The sequence below is a fragment of the Pelophylax lessonae genome, assembly GCF_965119305.1.
Source record: "Pelophylax lessonae genome assembly, chromosome: 5".
Classification (NCBI taxonomy): Eukaryota; Metazoa; Chordata; class Amphibia; order Anura; family Ranidae; genus Pelophylax; species Pelophylax lessonae.
The window spans coordinates 55,940,687-55,959,025 of record NC_138772.1 but is presented as its reverse complement, the minus strand read 5'-3'; the positions used below and the strand labels follow the sequence as shown (position 1 = coordinate 55,959,025).

The 18,339-nt window shown below is 46.9% G+C and overlaps 1 protein-coding gene across 1 annotated transcript in view; it reads left to right on the top strand.

Moving 5' to 3' along the window:
• Positions 1-1,694: 1,694 nt before the first annotated feature.
• AKAP9 (A-kinase anchoring protein 9) overlaps positions 1,695-18,339 on the top strand; it is a gene marked incomplete at its 5' end in the record, with an annotated part of 407,878 nt that continues 391,233 nt past the window's right edge. The window contains 2 exon segments of the mRNA XM_082257825.1: positions 1,695-1,739; positions 1,742-1,822. Of these exon segments, the coding sequence (XP_082113951.1) occupies positions 1,695-1,739; positions 1,742-1,822 (126 nt within the window).

Here is an 18,339-nt window from a genome sequence, read left to right as displayed (position 1 = left end):
GGAGACATTTCCAGGGATGGGGGGATGGGGACATTTCCAGGGACACTGTTTTACTGAGTTGAGGCTGGGAAAAATGTACAGAATTACAGTTTTCATTTCCAGGGATGGAGTGACGGGGACATTTCCAGGGATAGAGGGACGGTGACATTTCCAAGGATGGGGGGATGTGGACATTTCCAGGGATGGGGGGATGTGGACATTTTCAGGGATGGGGGGACGTGGACATTTCCAGGGATGGGGGGATGGGGACATTTCCAAGGTTGGGGGGACGGGGACATTTCCAGGGATGGGGGGACGGGGACATTTCCAAGGTTGGGGGAACGGGGACATTTCCAGGGATGGGGGGACGGGGACATTTCCAAGGTTGGGGGATGGGGACATTTCCAGGGATGGGGGGATGGGGACATTTCAAGGGACACTGTTTTACTGAGTTGAGGCTGGGAAAAATGTACAGAATCACAGTTTTCATTTCCAGGGATGGAGTGACGGGGACATTTCCAGGGATAGAGGGACGGGGACATTTCCAATAATGGGGGGATGTGGACATTTCCAGGGATGGGGGGACGGGGACATTTCCAAGGATGGGGGGATGTGGACATTTCCAGGGATGGGGGGACGGGGACATTTCCAGGGATGGGGGGACGGGGACATTTCCAAGGTTGGGGGGACGGGGACATTTCCAGGGATGGGGGGACGGGGACATTTCCAAGGTTGGGGGACGGGGACATTTCCAGGGATGGGGACATTTCCAAGGTTGGGGGACGGGGACATTTCCAGGGATGGGGGGACGGGGACATTTCCAGGGACACTGTTTTACTGAGTTGAGGCTGGGAAAAATGTACAGAATCACAGTTTGGGATGGGGAGACTGGGATCTCGGATTCTCCTGTACTGCTGCTAAGCTAGGCATGGAAGCACAGGGACATTTCAAGGGACACGGTTATGCTGAGCTATGATTGAGGACAGTCTGTCTCATAGTTGCCAACATTTTAAAAAAATTTCCAGGGACACTTTGCAGCACAGCTATCAATTACCACACCCACTTCCCTGAAGCTCCGCCCACTCTGCATAATAACTCTCGCCTACTTATCAGATTATAGAGTCTTCTCAATATAGAGAGAATTACAGGAGATTAAAAAAGGGTTGGAATATTTCTCCCATTCAGCTGCACTACTTCTGCGTAACATTTATAGGCAGCCTGATTAACAGGCGCTTCCAGGGACAATATAAATTACCTGGCACAGGCTCCTATTTGCAGGGACTGTCCCAGGAAAAAAGGGACAGTTGGCAAGTATGCTGTCTGTAGATAGAAGTACAGTTTGGGATGGGGAGGGGCTGAGATCTCCAGGTCTTCTGTACTACTAACATATAGGGACATTTCCAGGGACACTGCTGTGTTATGCTGTGGTTGGGCACAGGGACATTCTCAGAAGCACAGTTCGGGATGGGGACTGATATCCGGGAGACACAGCCAGGTGCAGCGCCCTCACCTCCCTGCAGGTACAGAACACACGTGTACAGGTGGGCGTGAGCAACACATCACCGCCCTCCCCTAGGCCACTGAGCTGTCAAACTGAAGAGGGCGGTGCAAGCGGGACAGACCCGCCCCTTCTGCTCTCCTCCCACCTGTCCCCTCCTCGGCAGCTGCGGCAGTCAGTCCGGGCGCCGGGTGGTGACGTCAGTGCCTAGCGCCGAATGTTTACGTGGAGATGGGAGAGAGCTGCTGCCGCTAACTGTGCTGTGTTACTGTGTGTGCAGGAGGAGGCGGCATGGACGAGGAGGACCAGGAGAGGAGGAGGAAGCTGGAGGCCGGCAAAGCCAAGGTGAGGGCTGCATCCCTGTGTGTGACTGACTGCATGGGGTGTCACCTGTCACATGGGTGCCACTGACTGCATGGGGTGTCACCTGTCACATGGGTGCCACTCTCTGCATGGGGTGTCACCTGTCACATGGGTGCCACGGACTGCATGGGGTGTCACCTGTCACATGGGTGCCACGGACTGCATGGGGTGTCACCTGTCACATTGGTGCCACGGACTGCATGGGGTGTCACCTGTCACATGGGTGCCACGGACTGCATGGGGTGTCACCTGTCACATGGGTGCCACGGACTGCATGGGGTGTCACCTGTCACATTGGTGCCACTGACTGCATGGGGTGTGAGGTGTGCACTGACACCTGTGTTATATCATCTATCACCTGTGTGTATGATATCATATCATCTGTGTGTGTGATATATCCATGTCATCTGTCACTTGTGTGTATTATATATCATCTGTGTGTATATATTATTATATACCTGTGTGCAGGGGTTGACAAATTTGCCTTGAATCTAGGAGCCAGCTAAAAAAGTTAGGAGCCAGCTTATTTGTCTAACCCTGTCATAGGGGGCTATCCCCACGCTTACCACAGGGGACTCTGCTGATCCCCGCGCTCACCATGGGGGTTCTGCTGATCCCCGCGCTCACCATGGGGGTGCTGCTGATCCCCGCGCTCACCATGGGGGTTCTGCTGATCCCCGCGCTCACCATGGGGGTTCTGCTGATCCCCGCGCTCACCATGGGGGTTCTGCTGATCCCCGCGCTCACCATGGGGGTTCTGCTGATCCCCGCGCTCACCATGGGGGTTCTGCTGATCCCCGCGCTCACCATGGGGGTTCTGCTGATCCCCGCGCTCACCATGGGGGTTCTGCTGATCCCCGCGCTCACCATGGGGGTTCTGCTGATCCCCGCGCTCACCATGGGGGTTCTGCTGATCCCCGCGCTCACCATGGGGGTTCTGCTGATCCCCGCGCTCACCATGGGGGTTCTGCTGATCCCCGCGCTCACCATGGGGGTTCTGCTGATCCCCGCGCTCACCATGGGGGTTCTGCTGATCCCCGCGCTCACCATGGGGGTTCTGCTGATCCCCGCGCTCACCATGGGGGTTCTGCTGATCCCCGCGCTCACCATGGGGGTTCTGCTGATCCCCGCGCTCACCATGGGGGTTCTGCTGATCCCCGCGCTCACCATGGGGGTTCTGCTGATCCCCGCGCTCACCATGGGGGTTCTGCTGATCCCCGCGCTCACCATGGGGGTTCTGCTGATCCCCGCGCTCACCATGGGGGTTCTGCTGATCCCCGCGCTCACCATGGGGGTTCTGCTGATCCCCGCGCTCACCATGGGGGTTCTGCTGATCCCCGCGCTCACCATGGGGGTTCTGCTGATCCCCGCGCTCACCATGGGGGCTCTGCTGATCCCTGCGCTCACCATGGGGGCTCTGCTGATCCCTGCGCTCACCATGGGGGCTCTGCTGATCCCCGCGCTCCCCATGGGGGCTCTGCTGATCCCCCTGTACACACCAGTTCCAGTGTTCCCACCTAGACCCACCTACAACATATGTCTGTACAGTTTTATAGGAGGGAATGACAGAGCAACTGGGGCCCCTGAGCACTGTACTGTACAATGTTTGCCCAGACCTCTGTATTTCCATGGTGACAATGGGCCCTAGCAGAGGATGGGAGAGATGAGCAGAGGGCTCAGCTCTGAATACATGCAGTACAAGGCAGAGCCTGAAGGAAGGAGCTCCCCACATACACTGGGAGCTGGGCTATCCTCACCTCCCACAGGAGCCCCGTACTGAGTGGCTACCCACGTGTGTATGTGCTCCTCTACGTATACATGGGACAAGTCACTGTACCGGCAGATGCTGGCCGCTCTCTTCGTCCGCCGTCTTCCCGGTACCCCCCGTTCTGTCTCCGCTTGCCGGCTGGAGGTCTGGCTCCGGGAACCGAACAGCCTTGCTAGCTGCACCCGGAACTGAAACCTTCAGGGTGCGCAGCCTGGAATATACGGGAGTAAGAGAAGAAGAAATTCCGCGCTTCTCGGCCGGTGGGCGGAGAGATAATTGGCGTGACGTTCATAGTGCTGGCATTAGATAGGCTGAGGGATAGCGGCTTTAGGAATTACTCGTGCCTGGTGCTAAAAGGTGAATGAGCTCTTAGGCGCCAGGAGGCAATTTCTAGTCGCAAATGCGACCTGGCGCCTGGGATTTGTCGAGGCCTGCCTGTGTGTGTATAATATTATATAGATGTCATCTGTCACCCGTGTGTATGATATCATATCATCTGTGTGTATATATTATTATATACCTGTCATCTGTATGTGTGATATCATATACATGTCACCTGTGTGTATAATAATATATCCATGTCATCTGTCACCCGTGTGTATATTATTATATACATGTCATCTATCACCTGTGTGTATGATATCATATCATCTGTGTGTGTATATATTATTATATACCTGTCATCTATGTGTATATTATTATATATCTGTCACCTGTGTGTGTATAATATTATATACCTGTCATCTATCACCTGTGTCTATAATATCACATACATGTCATATGCCACCTGTGTGCATATTATTATATATCTGTCACCTCTGTGTATAATATCATATCCATCTCATCTGTCACCTGTATTATATACATGTCATCTGTGTTTCTATAATATTATATACCTGTCATTTGTCACCTGTGTATATATTATTATATATCTGTCATCTATCACCTGTGTATAATATTATATACCTGTCATTTGTCACCTGTGTGTATGTTAGAATATACACGTCACCTGTCATTTGTGTGCATATAGTGTTATATGCATGTCATCTGTCACATGTATATGTGTGTGTACATATAATCTATTCATGTGTCCCTCCCCGGCTGTCTTGTGATATTGCACTAGGTCGGTGCGCTCTTCTCTAGTGTGTCAGTGAATGCCTTCTATTTCCTGTCCAGACCTTTATACAGGATATGTCTTCTGGTCTATTTTCATCCCCTGGAATGTGGAGTAACGAATGGTTTTTTGATTGATTGAATTCACAGTTTATGGCAGTGGACAATTGTGTGTTTAAGGTGGAACTCCAGAAAAAACTGATTGTTTGAAAACCCATGAACTGGTGTGTTAAGGAGAACTCCATAGTGGCAACCGCCATGCTTTGATTTGGCTAATGCTGATTACTGTAAACAATAGAATGATGGGCCACACAGGGACTGCAGGACAGCTGAATCTCCATCCATGTGTGGCCATTGTGGTTGAGCAAAAGTCAATCTAGCGATCAACATCTGTTCAACCATCCTTTCATTAGATCTTTACTTGATCAGTGCCATAGGCAGTACACTGCAGTGCCGATCTGTGTACAGCAGGGGGAGCCTCTCTGCTGTCAGAATACAATATCACCCCTATCCATATCGAATGTGTGGATGGGGAAGTCAGGTTTGATGTTTTTTTTTTTTTTTTTTTCATTCAACCCACTGACTGAACAAAAAAACTGACCCATGTAATGGCCAACTTTTAACCACTTAAGCCCCGGAGGATTTGGCTGCTTAAAGACCAGGGGGGATTTTGCAATTCGGCACTGCGTGACTTTAACGGACAATTGCGCAGCCGTGCGACGCTGTACCCAAACAAATTTGACGTCCTTTTTTTCCCCACAAACAGGGCTTTCTTTTGGTGGTATTTGATCACCTGTGCGATTTTTTTTTTTTTTTTTTTTTTTTTTTTTTTTTTTTTATCATGTGCTATAAAAAAAAAAGAGCGTCAATTTTGCAAAAATAACAATATTTTTCACATTTTTTATATGAAATTCCCCCCCCCAAAAAATGTAAAAATCAAAATTTTTTAACATTTTCGGCCAAATTATTTTATGCTACATATGTTTGGTAAAAAAAATCGCAAAAAGCGTATTTTGATTGGTTTGCGCAAAAGTTATCGCGTTTACTAACAAAGGGAAAGATTTTTGTCATTTTTGGTGTTTTTTTTTTTTTTTAACGAGTAATGGCGGCGATCTGCGTTTTTTTTTTTTTTTTGCGGGACTGCGACATTGCGGCGGACAGATCGGACCCTTGACTGACATTTTTGACACTTTTGGGGGTACCAGTGACATTACTGCAGTAATCAGTGTTATACATATGCACTGTTACTGTAAAAATGACACTGGCAGGGAAGGGGTTAACTGTATTGGATGGGGAGGGGTTAAGTGTGTCCTAGGGGCGTGCTTCTAACTTTAGTGGGACATGGCTATTAGTGTAAAAACAGAGATCAACGGTCCTACATAGTAGAACCGTCTGATCTCCATTTTTACACAGGGGAGAATGACAGGCGGCTTCTTTACATTAGCCGCTCCGCCTTTCTCCCGCTCTACCGACGATCGCAGTGTGACCGGCGGATATCGGGTCTGCCAGTCACACGCCCGCACTCGTCCCTGAACGAGCTGATGTGGGCGCGCGCTCGCCCGCTATTGGCTCAAATCCCAGTGACAGGCGAGCGACGTAGATCTACGTCACTCTGCCTGGCCGGGGCTGACTACCGCAGTAAATATACTGTGCGCAGTCGGCAACCGGTTAAGTGTGAGCCAAACCTGTACAAAGAAAGCATGGAGGTTACTACTGTTGACTTCACCTTCTTAAAACACCAATTTCCTGGCTCTCATGCTGATCCTTAGGCTTCAGTGTTTCCTCAGTCACTGCCTCATAAAAAGTATTTAAATTCGGGGTTCTGCATGCTTGCTCTGAGTTAAGCCTCGTACACACGCACCGATTGTTGGCCGACCGATCGGCCGTCTTTTGTCCAGTGTTGTGTTGGTTGAAATGTGCTCTAGACTTGCACACACATTTTTTCGGCCAACAAAAACCAACTTCAGAAGTGATGTCATGTGATGGTTTACTTTCCGTGTGTTTTTTCTTCTCTGAGCATGCCCAGTCTTGCTCATCAGATTTTTGTCGGCCGAAATCTGTACTGACTGAGGAACAATCGGCCGTTGTGTTGACGGCCAACAAAAATTTTATAGCATGCACACCAGATTTTGTTCGGCCGAAAAGTCGGAGTCGGTTGTCGGAATCAACAAGCCGAAAATTGGCCGATCGGACGTTGGCCGAAAATTTACGGCCAACAATCGTTGCGTGTGTACGAGGCTTAAGGCTTCAGTGTTTCCTCAGTCACTGCCTCATAAAAAGTATTTAAACTCGGGGTTCTGCATGCTTGCTCTGAGTCCGTCAATAAAAGACCAGCCACAGCCAGGCAATTAGTGTTTCCACAGGAGGTCATCAGTGGCAGCTTCCATATTATTTTAGTTCAAGTTTCCTGTTATCTGATACTGAGAACTGTTTCTGACTGTTGGCATGCCTGGTATGCGGCTGTAGGTATGCGGTATTGTTATCATGCCTTTTTGACATAGATGTTAGAAATGTATTTCATGTATCTAAAACAAAACTTTTTTAGGTTCTGGATAGAGTAGAGGAGAATTGGTTTTATTACTGTCTTTGTATTTGCTAGGAGGATTCACTCTCACTATTTTGTCATTGTGACTGATTTTACTGGGACAGGAAGTGATGGGAAATCCAATATGTTACAGTTGTTTCCAGAACAAGAATCGAGAGGAAATCTTCCAGTGGGGTCACTCCTGATCACAGTTGTCTAAGGCAGTGGTCCTCAACTCCGGTCCTCAGGGCCCACTAACAGGCCAGATTTTAGGTATTACCTTGGGGAGATGCAGACTAGAGTACTGCAATCACTGAGCAGCAAATTATATCACCTGGGATGTATTTCAGTTATCTGGTAAACCTGGCCTGTTAGTGGGCCCTGAGGACCAGGGTTGGGGACCAGGTGTCTAAGGGAAGCCATAGATTATGCGATTTGGTTGCAGGAAAGAAGCATCGATCAATTCCCCCATCAACACAGTCAATGTTGATGAGGGAATCCTTCCAGCGGATCTATTGTGTTCTCCTTGTGGGGGGCACAGGGAGCCGTCCCTGGCAGCAGGACACAATGATTACTGCTAGTGTCTGTAGCTGCAGGCAGTAATCGCATGCTAAAAATCCAACATGCTGATTGTAGCCAAGTCAACTGGTGGTTGACCTGGATACAATCTGCGTTTTCATAGATCGATCGATTCTTGGCCAGTCCCCGTTAAACCGGCCAAGATTCGATCCATCTATGAGTCACGATACACATCACAAACTGTACTTTTCTTTTTTTTTTTATTTACCAAAACTATGCAATATGAGGGCAAAGATATGCAATCCACTCAGTTTATCAATGCACAAACCCTTACATTGCTTAGTTGTTGGTAGATCTAAAGGAGGTTGTACAATCCAATTGTAGTGTGTGTGTGTGATCATTTTAAAGCATTATTAAACTCTGCAAAAACTTTTTTTTTTTTTAAATGCCCCCCCTGCAGGTTTTTGCTGCTGCGTTGTCACTACTTGGAGGATCCCATCTTCATCTCCCTTCCATACTCTCTCTTTTTAGTCGCTTAAGTGGTGGGGCTGTGATGACATCACTCCCACGCACATGCACAGAAGTCACTTCATAACGGTACAGAGCGGATGCTGTAAACGTATTTTGAGCTGCGCTTGCATGGCTCCATGTACATTACCACTGACAGGCCCATTAGGCTCTCTTCTGTCATGAAAATCCTGCTCATTAGCATTTTATATATTTTGAGTTTACAAATCACTTTAAGAGGGGTTTTCCCTCATTTCTTTTGTATCTGGGACAAGAAATGAAAGAAAATCAGGACATAAATAAAAAAATTCCCCCCAATAAGACACACACAGCAACAAAAACAGGACAGAGCTTCTAACCGTCCCCCACTTTATTCAAACTTACCAAAAAAAGTTTTAACTATTCTAAACTTGACAGGTGTAAATCTAATGGCTGAGACATTAAAATCAATAGACATGTGTTACGTTGGCAGTGTATCTTCTTTCCTCCTTGAAATGTTTATGAGATGTGTGCCTGTTATGTCTGTACAATCCTCACATTGATTGTTGGTACAACTGTCACCCTGTGGGATCAGTAACATGTGCACCTAGTGTGAGAAAAACTGACATCTGTGCCATGTGCTACACTTGTCTGGGCGGATGTCTGTATGGAGCTTTGACTTTTTATTGAATGATTCTATTAAAATTGCCTTTGTTAGTGTTTCTAATGTTTACCCACTGTATCTCCAACATGAAAGAAGGTTTATTTATTAAGGGTATTTTGTTGGCTGTAATTTAAATATGAAAGGAAATCTATGGTCACGGCATGTACAGTGAGTGCAGAGGTCAGGGGTGTGCAATATACAGAGTTGGGGGTGCCCTGAGTGCGGGGCTCAGGGGCGCGCAGAGTGCGGGGCTCAGGGGCGCGCAGAGTGCGGGGCTCAGGGGCGCGCAGAGTGCGGGGCTCAGGGGCGTGCTGCGCGCAGAGTGCAAAGTTTAGGGGTTTCTGCTGAAAATAAGCCCTGGGTGCGAGGGGCACATGAAATGGTCTAGGGGGCCAAATGATATATATGTATGTATATGTGTAGAGCTGCACAATTCTGGATAAAATGAGAATCAGAAATGAAGATCACGATTCTCGGCGTAACATCGTCTTTCACCCTATACAAAAAAAATTGGCCTTTTACGGTTTTATTTTTTTTTCTTAATTCATTAAAGTGTATTTTTTTTCCCAAAAAATTGCGTTTGAAAGACCGTAAATGCAGTGTGACATAAAATATTGCAATGACCACCATTTTATTCTCTAGGGTCTCTGCTAAAAAATAATATATAATTTTTGGGGGTTCTCAGTAATTTTCTGGCATATAATACTGATTTTATATTGTAAACAAGTGTCAGAAAAAGGCCTGGCCTTTAAGTGGTTAAACTGCCTTTATTTACGGACTGAAGTTCATCCCTTTGATCCAAAAAAGAATGAAACAATACATTGTAAAACATTGTGTTTTTAGTTATCTCCCAGCCTTAGCAATGTTGATAAACATTTGCTGGATGCTCCTTCTTTTTTTTTTTTTTTTGACAACTGTGAGAGCCGGTGTTCCGTGAAAAAACCATACCCGTGAGAAAACCATACCCTCGTCACTTCCGGAGGGTATGGATTTCTCACGGCAGTGTGTTTAACGTTATACTTGCCGCCGTTACATTAAAACAGCTCCTCTGCACTATGAGTGATCTCCGCTCCTCTCCCTGTCACTTCCCTGATCTGGGGTAATAAATATAAAAGCGGATCACGGAGCCGACATTTACATCTCATACACCCGCCGCCGCTTTCATATTTATTAGCCCACATCAGGAAAGTTACAAGGATAGGAGCGGAGATGCCTCATAGTGCAGCCGCGCTGTTTTATGTAACCGACGCAAGTTTAACATTACTTTCACTACCGTAATTATTTCATACCTTCTGAGCATGCGCACTTGTCATCTTCTCTGCTCTTCCATGATGTTTCCGGCTCTCTGAGCATGCGCACTCCTTCGCTGCTCAGCTGTTTCTCACAGGAAGTGACGAGGGTATGGTTTCTTCACGGGGTATGGTTTTTTAACGTTACACCGGTTCACACTGGGGCGACCTGTCGGGCGACCTGGTCGCCTTCCATAGGGAAGCTGCGGACCCGTTCTAATAGGAGCGACACAAGTCGCTCCGACTTAGAAAAAGGGTCCGGAGCTTCTTTGGGGCGACCTGGAGGCGACCTGCATTGACTTCAATGTTATGAAGTCCGTGTCGGCCGCTCCGAGGTCGTGGTGCGAGCTGCGCACCGTGACTTGTGAGGTCGCCCCGGCAAGTCGGATCGCTCTAATGTGAACCGGCTCTGAGTGAGCAAAGAACAGCTCTGCTCTGTGTAAATCGATGAAATGCATGCACGGGAGCCGCCAGTCACGGCACGCTGCTCTGAAGAAACGGCACGGGCGCCAGTGAAGTAACTGGCTGCTAGGACAGTAAATATATCCTAAACGGTGCATATTTAGGGGATATTTACACTACCTATAGGTAAGCCTTAATATAGACTTACCTACTGGTAAACATAAAGATGGAAGTTTACTTCCTCTTTAAGATCGTTGGGTGGGGTGGTGAACCAAGATCGTGATTTTTTTTTATTTTTTATAATTAATCATGCCGCTCTAATATATAGGGTGCACTTAGAGGTTCGTTTTGTTTTTGAAATGGAAGATCTACTCCTAAATGTGTTTCCTCCCCTCTCTTCTTATCTATCCTGCCTAACCTGTATAAAAAGATCTGTCTACTTACCCAATTTAATCCACCCCCGGTCTGGTTGCGTGATCCTGCAGCTCCAGCTCAGGGAGCTCTCAAATACAGCTGGGAATTCCAGGAGCTGCAATGTCACCCATAGGCTCCCATGTCCCAGCTGTTTTCAGGCGCTCCCTCCTCTCCCCTGCAGCATCCACTCACTGACATAGGGGAGCTGAAGCTGCAGGATCACCTGACTGGGCCGGAGTGGATTAAAAATAGGTAAGTACACCCATCCTTTTTTGTTTTTTACCATGTTTTTATTAAAGATTTTCAGATAAAAATACAAACATTCATATAGGACATTATCCATTTTCTGTCAATATAACGATAAGTACATTGGTGCGTGACTTTACATAGTCAATGCAAACAGTACAGGAAAAGTAAAACAGAACAATGTGAAGAATGAGTTTGAGGAGCTTTGTAACATACTGGTGATGTTGGTCGTGCCCCTAGGACAGTGATGGCGAACCTTGGCACCCCCAGATGTTTTGGAACTACATTTCCCATAATGCTCAACTACACTGCAGAGTGCATTAGCATCATGGGAAATGTAGTTCCAAAACATCTGGGGTGCCATCACTGCCCTAGGACATCCGGACACCGCTATTGGGAGCAAACTATGCCCGGTTGGAGGCAAGATAATGACAATGATGATGATGATGATGATGATGATGATGATGATGATGATGATGATGATGATGATGATAATAATAATAATAATGACGAGACAGTTTTGAGAAGTCCTTTATTAAAAATCTGATGATGCGTGACAACATAAGGGGGTGATGTCACAGGGAGGCCACACCCCCCATGGCTATATAAGAAGCTGCAAAGCCTGGAGCCGGCATAATCACTGGAGACATCGTCGGAGGAGGACCGGTTGGAGAAGACCTGAGAGGAGAAGACCGGAGGATGATTTTTAATAAAGGATTTCTCAAAACTGTCTCTTGACATTATTTACATACACTGCCTTTTTTTGGGGTGAATGGGTAGGGGTACAATGTACCCCATACTCATTCACATAGGGAGGGGGTCCGGGATCTGGTAGCCCCTTGTTAAAGGGGGCTTCCAGAGTCCGATAAGCCCCCTGCCTGCAGACCCCCACAAGCAACGCCCAGGGTTGTTGGGAAGAGGCCCTTGTCCTCATCAAAATGGCACCCACCTCCCCATGTTGAGAGCGTGTGGCCTGGTATGGTCCAGGAGGGGGTGGGGCTGCTCGCTTGTCCCCTCCTCTTTCCTGACCTGCCGGGCTGCATGCTTGGATAAGGGTCTAGTATTTTACACCATTTTTTTTTTTTTTTTTTTTTTTGGCGTAGGGCTCCCCTCAAAATCCATAGCAGACCTGAAGGGCCTGGTTTGGAACCTGGGGGGGACCCCCACGCCGTTTTTTTTTTTTTTTCCATTTTGGTGTGGAGTTCAACTCAAGATCCTCAAAGCGCAAGTTGCATCACAAGTCCCGATCCGACTTGTGATGCGACTTCCATTCAAATCAATGGGCTTCCATAGGGAACCATTGATTTTCGCATTAAAAAAACAAAAAATAAAACGTATAACGTAACTTAGCGCAGTATAAGCGACGTTAAGCAGTCAGACGTTTTTACAGCTCTGACGCTGGTCATCAGAACGAACAGGCCCTGTTTTTAAGCTGCAAAAAAAAAAAAAATGCCTATGCCACTTACAGCTTCAAAATGTCTGTATGTGCATGAGGTCATAAAATAACATGTAGGGCGTTTTTAAGCTGCAAAAAAAAAAAAAACCTCTGATGCTCCTAAAAGCAGCTGCAAAAACGCCCTGTGTGCATGAGGCCTTAAGACCATGAGTGGGGGTGAATCAAGATCGTGATTTTTTTAACGATTAATCATGCAGCTCTAATGTTCAGGAATTTTTTGGGATTGCAGCATCAATAAAATGTTGTGGCCCCTGCAGGGACATACCTGTGCAGTTTATTTCCAGAGCTCCCTGGGAGCCCCAAACTTAGGCACATTCCCCTTAAAGTATAATTTAAGGCAAAACCTTTTTTTAGTTTTGGATAGAGTGAAGAGGGATGAGAACACCGCTCCGTTTTTATTGCTGTCTGTGGCCCTGTTAGGGAGATTCCCCCCCTCTCTCTCTATTTGTCCTGTTTACCTTTATCATTAAAAGTGAAAGTAAAAGAAAATCCAAAATTTTGGGTAGTTTCCAGAAAAGTAATATATGGGAAATCTGATCTGGTGCTGATCGGGTCTCCAAGGAATCCCCTTAATTTACAGGGATTTCCTATCACTTCCAGTTTGGCTATGGGACAGGAAGTGAGTTGAAATCTCCACAATGAGACACAAATGGTGTAAAAAGCCAATGTTGTCACACTCCGGCCTGTCCTGAGTCCTCTCAAGCAGGGGGTCCCAGTTTTCATTACAGCATGCTTTGGGACTTTTGGGGCCCTTTAGAAATAAATGTAATATGTGTGCATGCACCAAGAAGGGCCCATTCTACACCTCAGAGTCCAACCCTCAATATTTGTACATCGGTGTGTTGTAAAAATATTACGTTTTTGAATGTATTCATTTATTTAGTCTGGCAAAGCTCTGCAGACCCGTCTAGAGATCATAGACCTTCCACCAGCAGATCATACCTTCCAAGAAGCTCTAATATACACTATATTGTCAAAAGTATTGGGACATTTAAAGACACGGATGAGCGAGTTTGGGATGGAGGAACTTGACTGGTCTGCACAAGTCCTGACCTCAATCCGATAGAACACATTTGGGATGAATTAGAGCGCAGACTGCGAGCCAGGCCTTCTCATCCAACATCAGTGCCTGACCTCACAAATGCACTTCTGGAAGAATGGTCAAACATTCCCATAGACACACTAAGCCTTGTGGACAGCCTTCCCAGAAGAGCTGAAGTTGTTATAGCTGCAAAGGGTGGGCCAACTCAATATTGAACCCTACGGACTAAGACTGGGATGCCATTACAGTTTATGTGCGTGTAAAGGCAGGCGTCCCAATACTTTTGACAATATAGTGTACCTATTACAGTCTGTCCTCCACATGTCGTAGATCAGGGTTTCTCAACCGGGGTTCCTCCTGAGGTTGCTGGGGGTTCCTCCTGATTTTGCTGGGGGTTCCTCCTGATTTTGCTGGGGGTTCTTCCTGAGGTTGCTGGGGGTTCCTCCTGATTTTGCTGGGGGTTCCTCCTGAGGTTGCGGGGGGTTCCCCCTGAGGTTGCGGGGGGTTCCCCCTGAGGTTGCGGGGGGTTCCCCCTGAGGTTGCTGGGGGTTCCTCCTGAGGTTGCTAGGGGTTCCTCCTGAGGTTGCTGGGGGTTCCTCCTGAGGTTGCTGGGGGTTCCTCCTGAGGTTGCTGGGGTTTCATCCTGAGGTTGCTGGGGTTTCATCCTGAGGTTGCTGGGGGTTCCTCCAGAGGTTGCTGGGGGTTCCTCCAGAGGTTGCTGGGGGTTCCTCCTGAGGTTGCTGGGGGTTCCTCCTGAGGTTGCTGGGGGTTCCTCCTGAGGTTGCTAGGGGTTCTTTGAGCTATTGACAATTTCAGCCTATCCAATAAGTTCCCAATGACCCCTTTGTTGCTTTTAGCTCTCTGTAAGGGGGTAATTCTTCCCAATGATGACAAGAGTAAGGAATATTCTTCCCACTGACTGTCACACTAATGTATCAGGAGTTGTAGATTTTTAATTTTTAGCAGGGGTTCCCCGAGACCAGAAATTTATTTCAAGGGTTCCTCTGTGTTGAAAAGGTAGAGAAAGTCTGGCGTAGAGCATTTAGATGGAGGACCACACGCTGCATGTAGATGTTGTACCTGCTGGGAAATAAAAATCAAGATCCTAACGCTGCAAGGTAAATAGTCTGCCCCCCATGCTGCCATAGCATGGCGTCTTCCCCCGTGTGTCTGCAGTTGGGTGCTCCAACATATGGACATGTGCTGGTGAAAGGGCTCTCATTTCAGGGGAGCAGATGTCTGTGCCCGCCTGTCACTGTGACAGCTGCACTGTGTGTGTGTGTTTGCTCTGTGTAACAAAAGTTCATCAGGCCGGTGTAATGATCACAAAGTAGGATCCTGTGTGTGCTGGACAAGAGCCAGGGATAGTGACAGCTTGTTGCTATTTCGGCTCCAGTGTTTGGACTGGTTCCCTTTACAGTGTTTCCTACATTATTTTGCTTATGGATTTAAGGGTCACTCTACAGTTGTTGGTTGGCAGGCAGAATTGTCTTCCAGCTACTTATGTATGTCTGGAGGACTTGGATGGAGCCCTTTGCAGTCTTCGTTTGTGGAGTCTTTTCAATTATTTTAATAGTACCAGGAAATGTTGTCATCCTTCACATCTTACATAGACCAATTCACATTTTTACAAGCAATGCTCATGTGTTGATCATCACTTGTATGACCTGAAAGTCGCACAACTTTGATGCGACTTGAAGCAATGTCTGTGTAATCCTAAGGTCTATGGACCTCAAGTCGCATCAAAGTCAGACGAAAGTAGTGCAGGGACGACGCTGAAGTTGCTGCAACTGGAAGACGCATAGATACGATTGGTACTGGTATGACTTGTCCTGTGACTTTGCAGTCCCATGTCACAGGACAAGTTGCACAAGTGTGAAAGGGGCCTTAAGGGAGTTAATTTGAATATCCCCTGTAATAGCGATTGCTTCTGGCTTTACTGAATGTTTACTAGCCCCTCTATTGTCCTCTCTGGAGATGGTAGACCATATACCCCTTACACTATATTACCAAAAGTATTGGGACGCCTGCCTTTACACGCACATGACCTTAGTCTTAGTCTGTAGGGTTCAGTATTGAGTTGGCCCACCCATTGCAGCTATAACCTCTTTAACTCCTCTGGGAAGGCTGTCCACAAGATTTAGGAGTGTGTCTATGGAAATGTTAGACCATTCTTCCAGAAGCGCATTTGTAAAGGTCAGGGGCTGATGTTGGAGGAGAAGGCCAGGCTCGCAATCTCTAATTCATCCCAAAGGTGTTCTATCGGGTTGAGGTCAGGACTCTGTGCAGGCCAGTCCATGTTCCTTCACCTCAAACTCGCTCATCTATGCCTTTATGGACCTTGATTTGTGCACTGGTGCGCAGTCATGTTGGAACAGGAAGGGGCCATCCCTAAACTTTTCCAACAAATTTGGAAGCCTGAAATAGTTCCAGTGAAGGGAACTCTTAAGGTGTCAGCATACTAAGACATTTTGGACAAAGTGGCCAAGCCCAACCCCTGAAAAAGAACCCCACACCATAATCCCCCCTCCACCAAATGATTTGTACCAGTGCACAAAGCAAGGTCTATAAAGAAATGGATGAGCAAGTTTGGGGTGGAGGAACATGACTGGGCGGCACAGAGTCCTGACCTAAACTCCATAGAACATCTTTGAGATGAATTAGAGCGGAGCCTGCAAGCATGTCCTTCGTTTTTTGGGTCAACGTCACAACCGATTTGTTCCCATTAACTGGCTGAAAAACGAACAAACTGTCCAAATGACCAAATTTTGGCCGATTTTTCGTATAGCGTATGGCCACCATTAGGCCCCATTCACACCTGAGCGTTTTGTAGCTCGTAGCTCCAAAATGCATATGAAGAAAAAAAAAAAATAAATCAATTATTTCCTATAGTGTTGGTTTACGTGGGCACTTCAAGTCGCCTGAAAGCGGAGTTCCACCCAAAAGTGGAACTTCCGCTTTAGGGAGTCCTGACCCCCTGACATGCCACATTTGGCATGGTATTTTTTTGGGGGGGGAGCGGGTACCTAGTTTTGACATGTACCCGCTCCCACTTCCGCTCGGAGTGCCGCGGCGCCCTGAACGGAAGTTCTCCTCTCCCCCTCCCTCCCTGCAATCTTCTGGGACATGTCAGAGGTCCCAGAAGATTGCCGGCCAATCACGGCGCGCAGCGCGACTCGCACATGCGCAGTGCGTACCCGGCTGTGAAGCCGCAAACTGTCACAGCCGGTTGCCCACAGCAGTGATGCCGGAGCTGAGGGAGAGGATCGAGGCTTCGGGCGGCCGCATCCCTGGACCGTTAGACAGGTGAGTGAATGGCTGGAACTCCGCTTGAAGCTCAATAAAGGTTTGGAACTAGTTTTGTAGCTTGATATGGGCAGACTGGTGTATTTTTTTAAGCATTTTTTTCCCCCATAGAAATGCATTACAGCGCGCGATTCAAGCATTTTTGAAGTATTTTAAGTGTTTTTCTGTTCAAAAGCAATAATTTAAATAATAAATCAATAAGAAAAAAATAAATATATATTAAATTAACTCCAAACACTAACCCTAACCTCTAATTCTATCCCTAACAAAAATAAATAAATATAAAAAAATTAACCCCTAACCCTAACAAAAATAACAAAATAATATTAGGGATGCACCAATATACAGTCAGGTCCATAAATATTGGGACATCGACACAATTCTAATCTTTTTGGCTCTATACATCACCACAATGGATTTGAAATGAAACAAACAAGATGTGCTTTCACTGCAGACTTTCAGCTTTAATTTGAGGGTATTTACATCCAAATCAGGTGAACGGTGTAGGAATTACAACAGTTTGTATATGTGCCTCCCACTTTTTAAGAGACCAAAAGTAATGGGACAGATTAACAATCATAAATCAAACTTTCACTTTTTAATACTTGGTTGCAAATCCTTTACAGTCAATTACAGCCTGAAGTCTGGAACGCTTAGACATCACCAGATGCTGGGTTTCATCCCTGGTGATGCTCTGCCAGGCCTCTACTGCAACTGTCTTCAGTTCCTGCTTGTTCTTGGGGCATTTTCCCTTCAGTTTTGTCTTCAGCAAGTGAAATTCATGCTCAATCGGATTCAGGTCAGGTGATTGACTTGGCCATTGCATAACATTCCACTTCTTTCCCTTAAAAAACTCTTTGGTTGCTTTCGCAGTATGCTTCGGGTCATTGTCCATCTGCACTGTGAAGCGCCGTCCAATGAGTTCTGAAGCATTTGGCTGAATATGAGCAGATAATATTGCCCGAAACACTTCAGAATTCATCCTGCTGCTTTTGTCAGCAGTCACATCATCAATAAATACAAGATAACCCTTTCCAATGGCAGCCATACATGCCTAACCCATGACACTACCACCACCATGCTTCACTGATGAGGTGGTATGCTTTGTATCATGAGCAGTTCCTTTCCTTCTCCATACTCTTCTCTTCCCATCACTCTGGTACAAGTTGATCTTGGTCTCATCTGTCCATAGGGTGTTGTTCCAGAACTGTGAAGACTTTTTTTAGATGTTGTTTGGCAAACTCTAATCTGGCCTTCCTGTTTTTGAGGC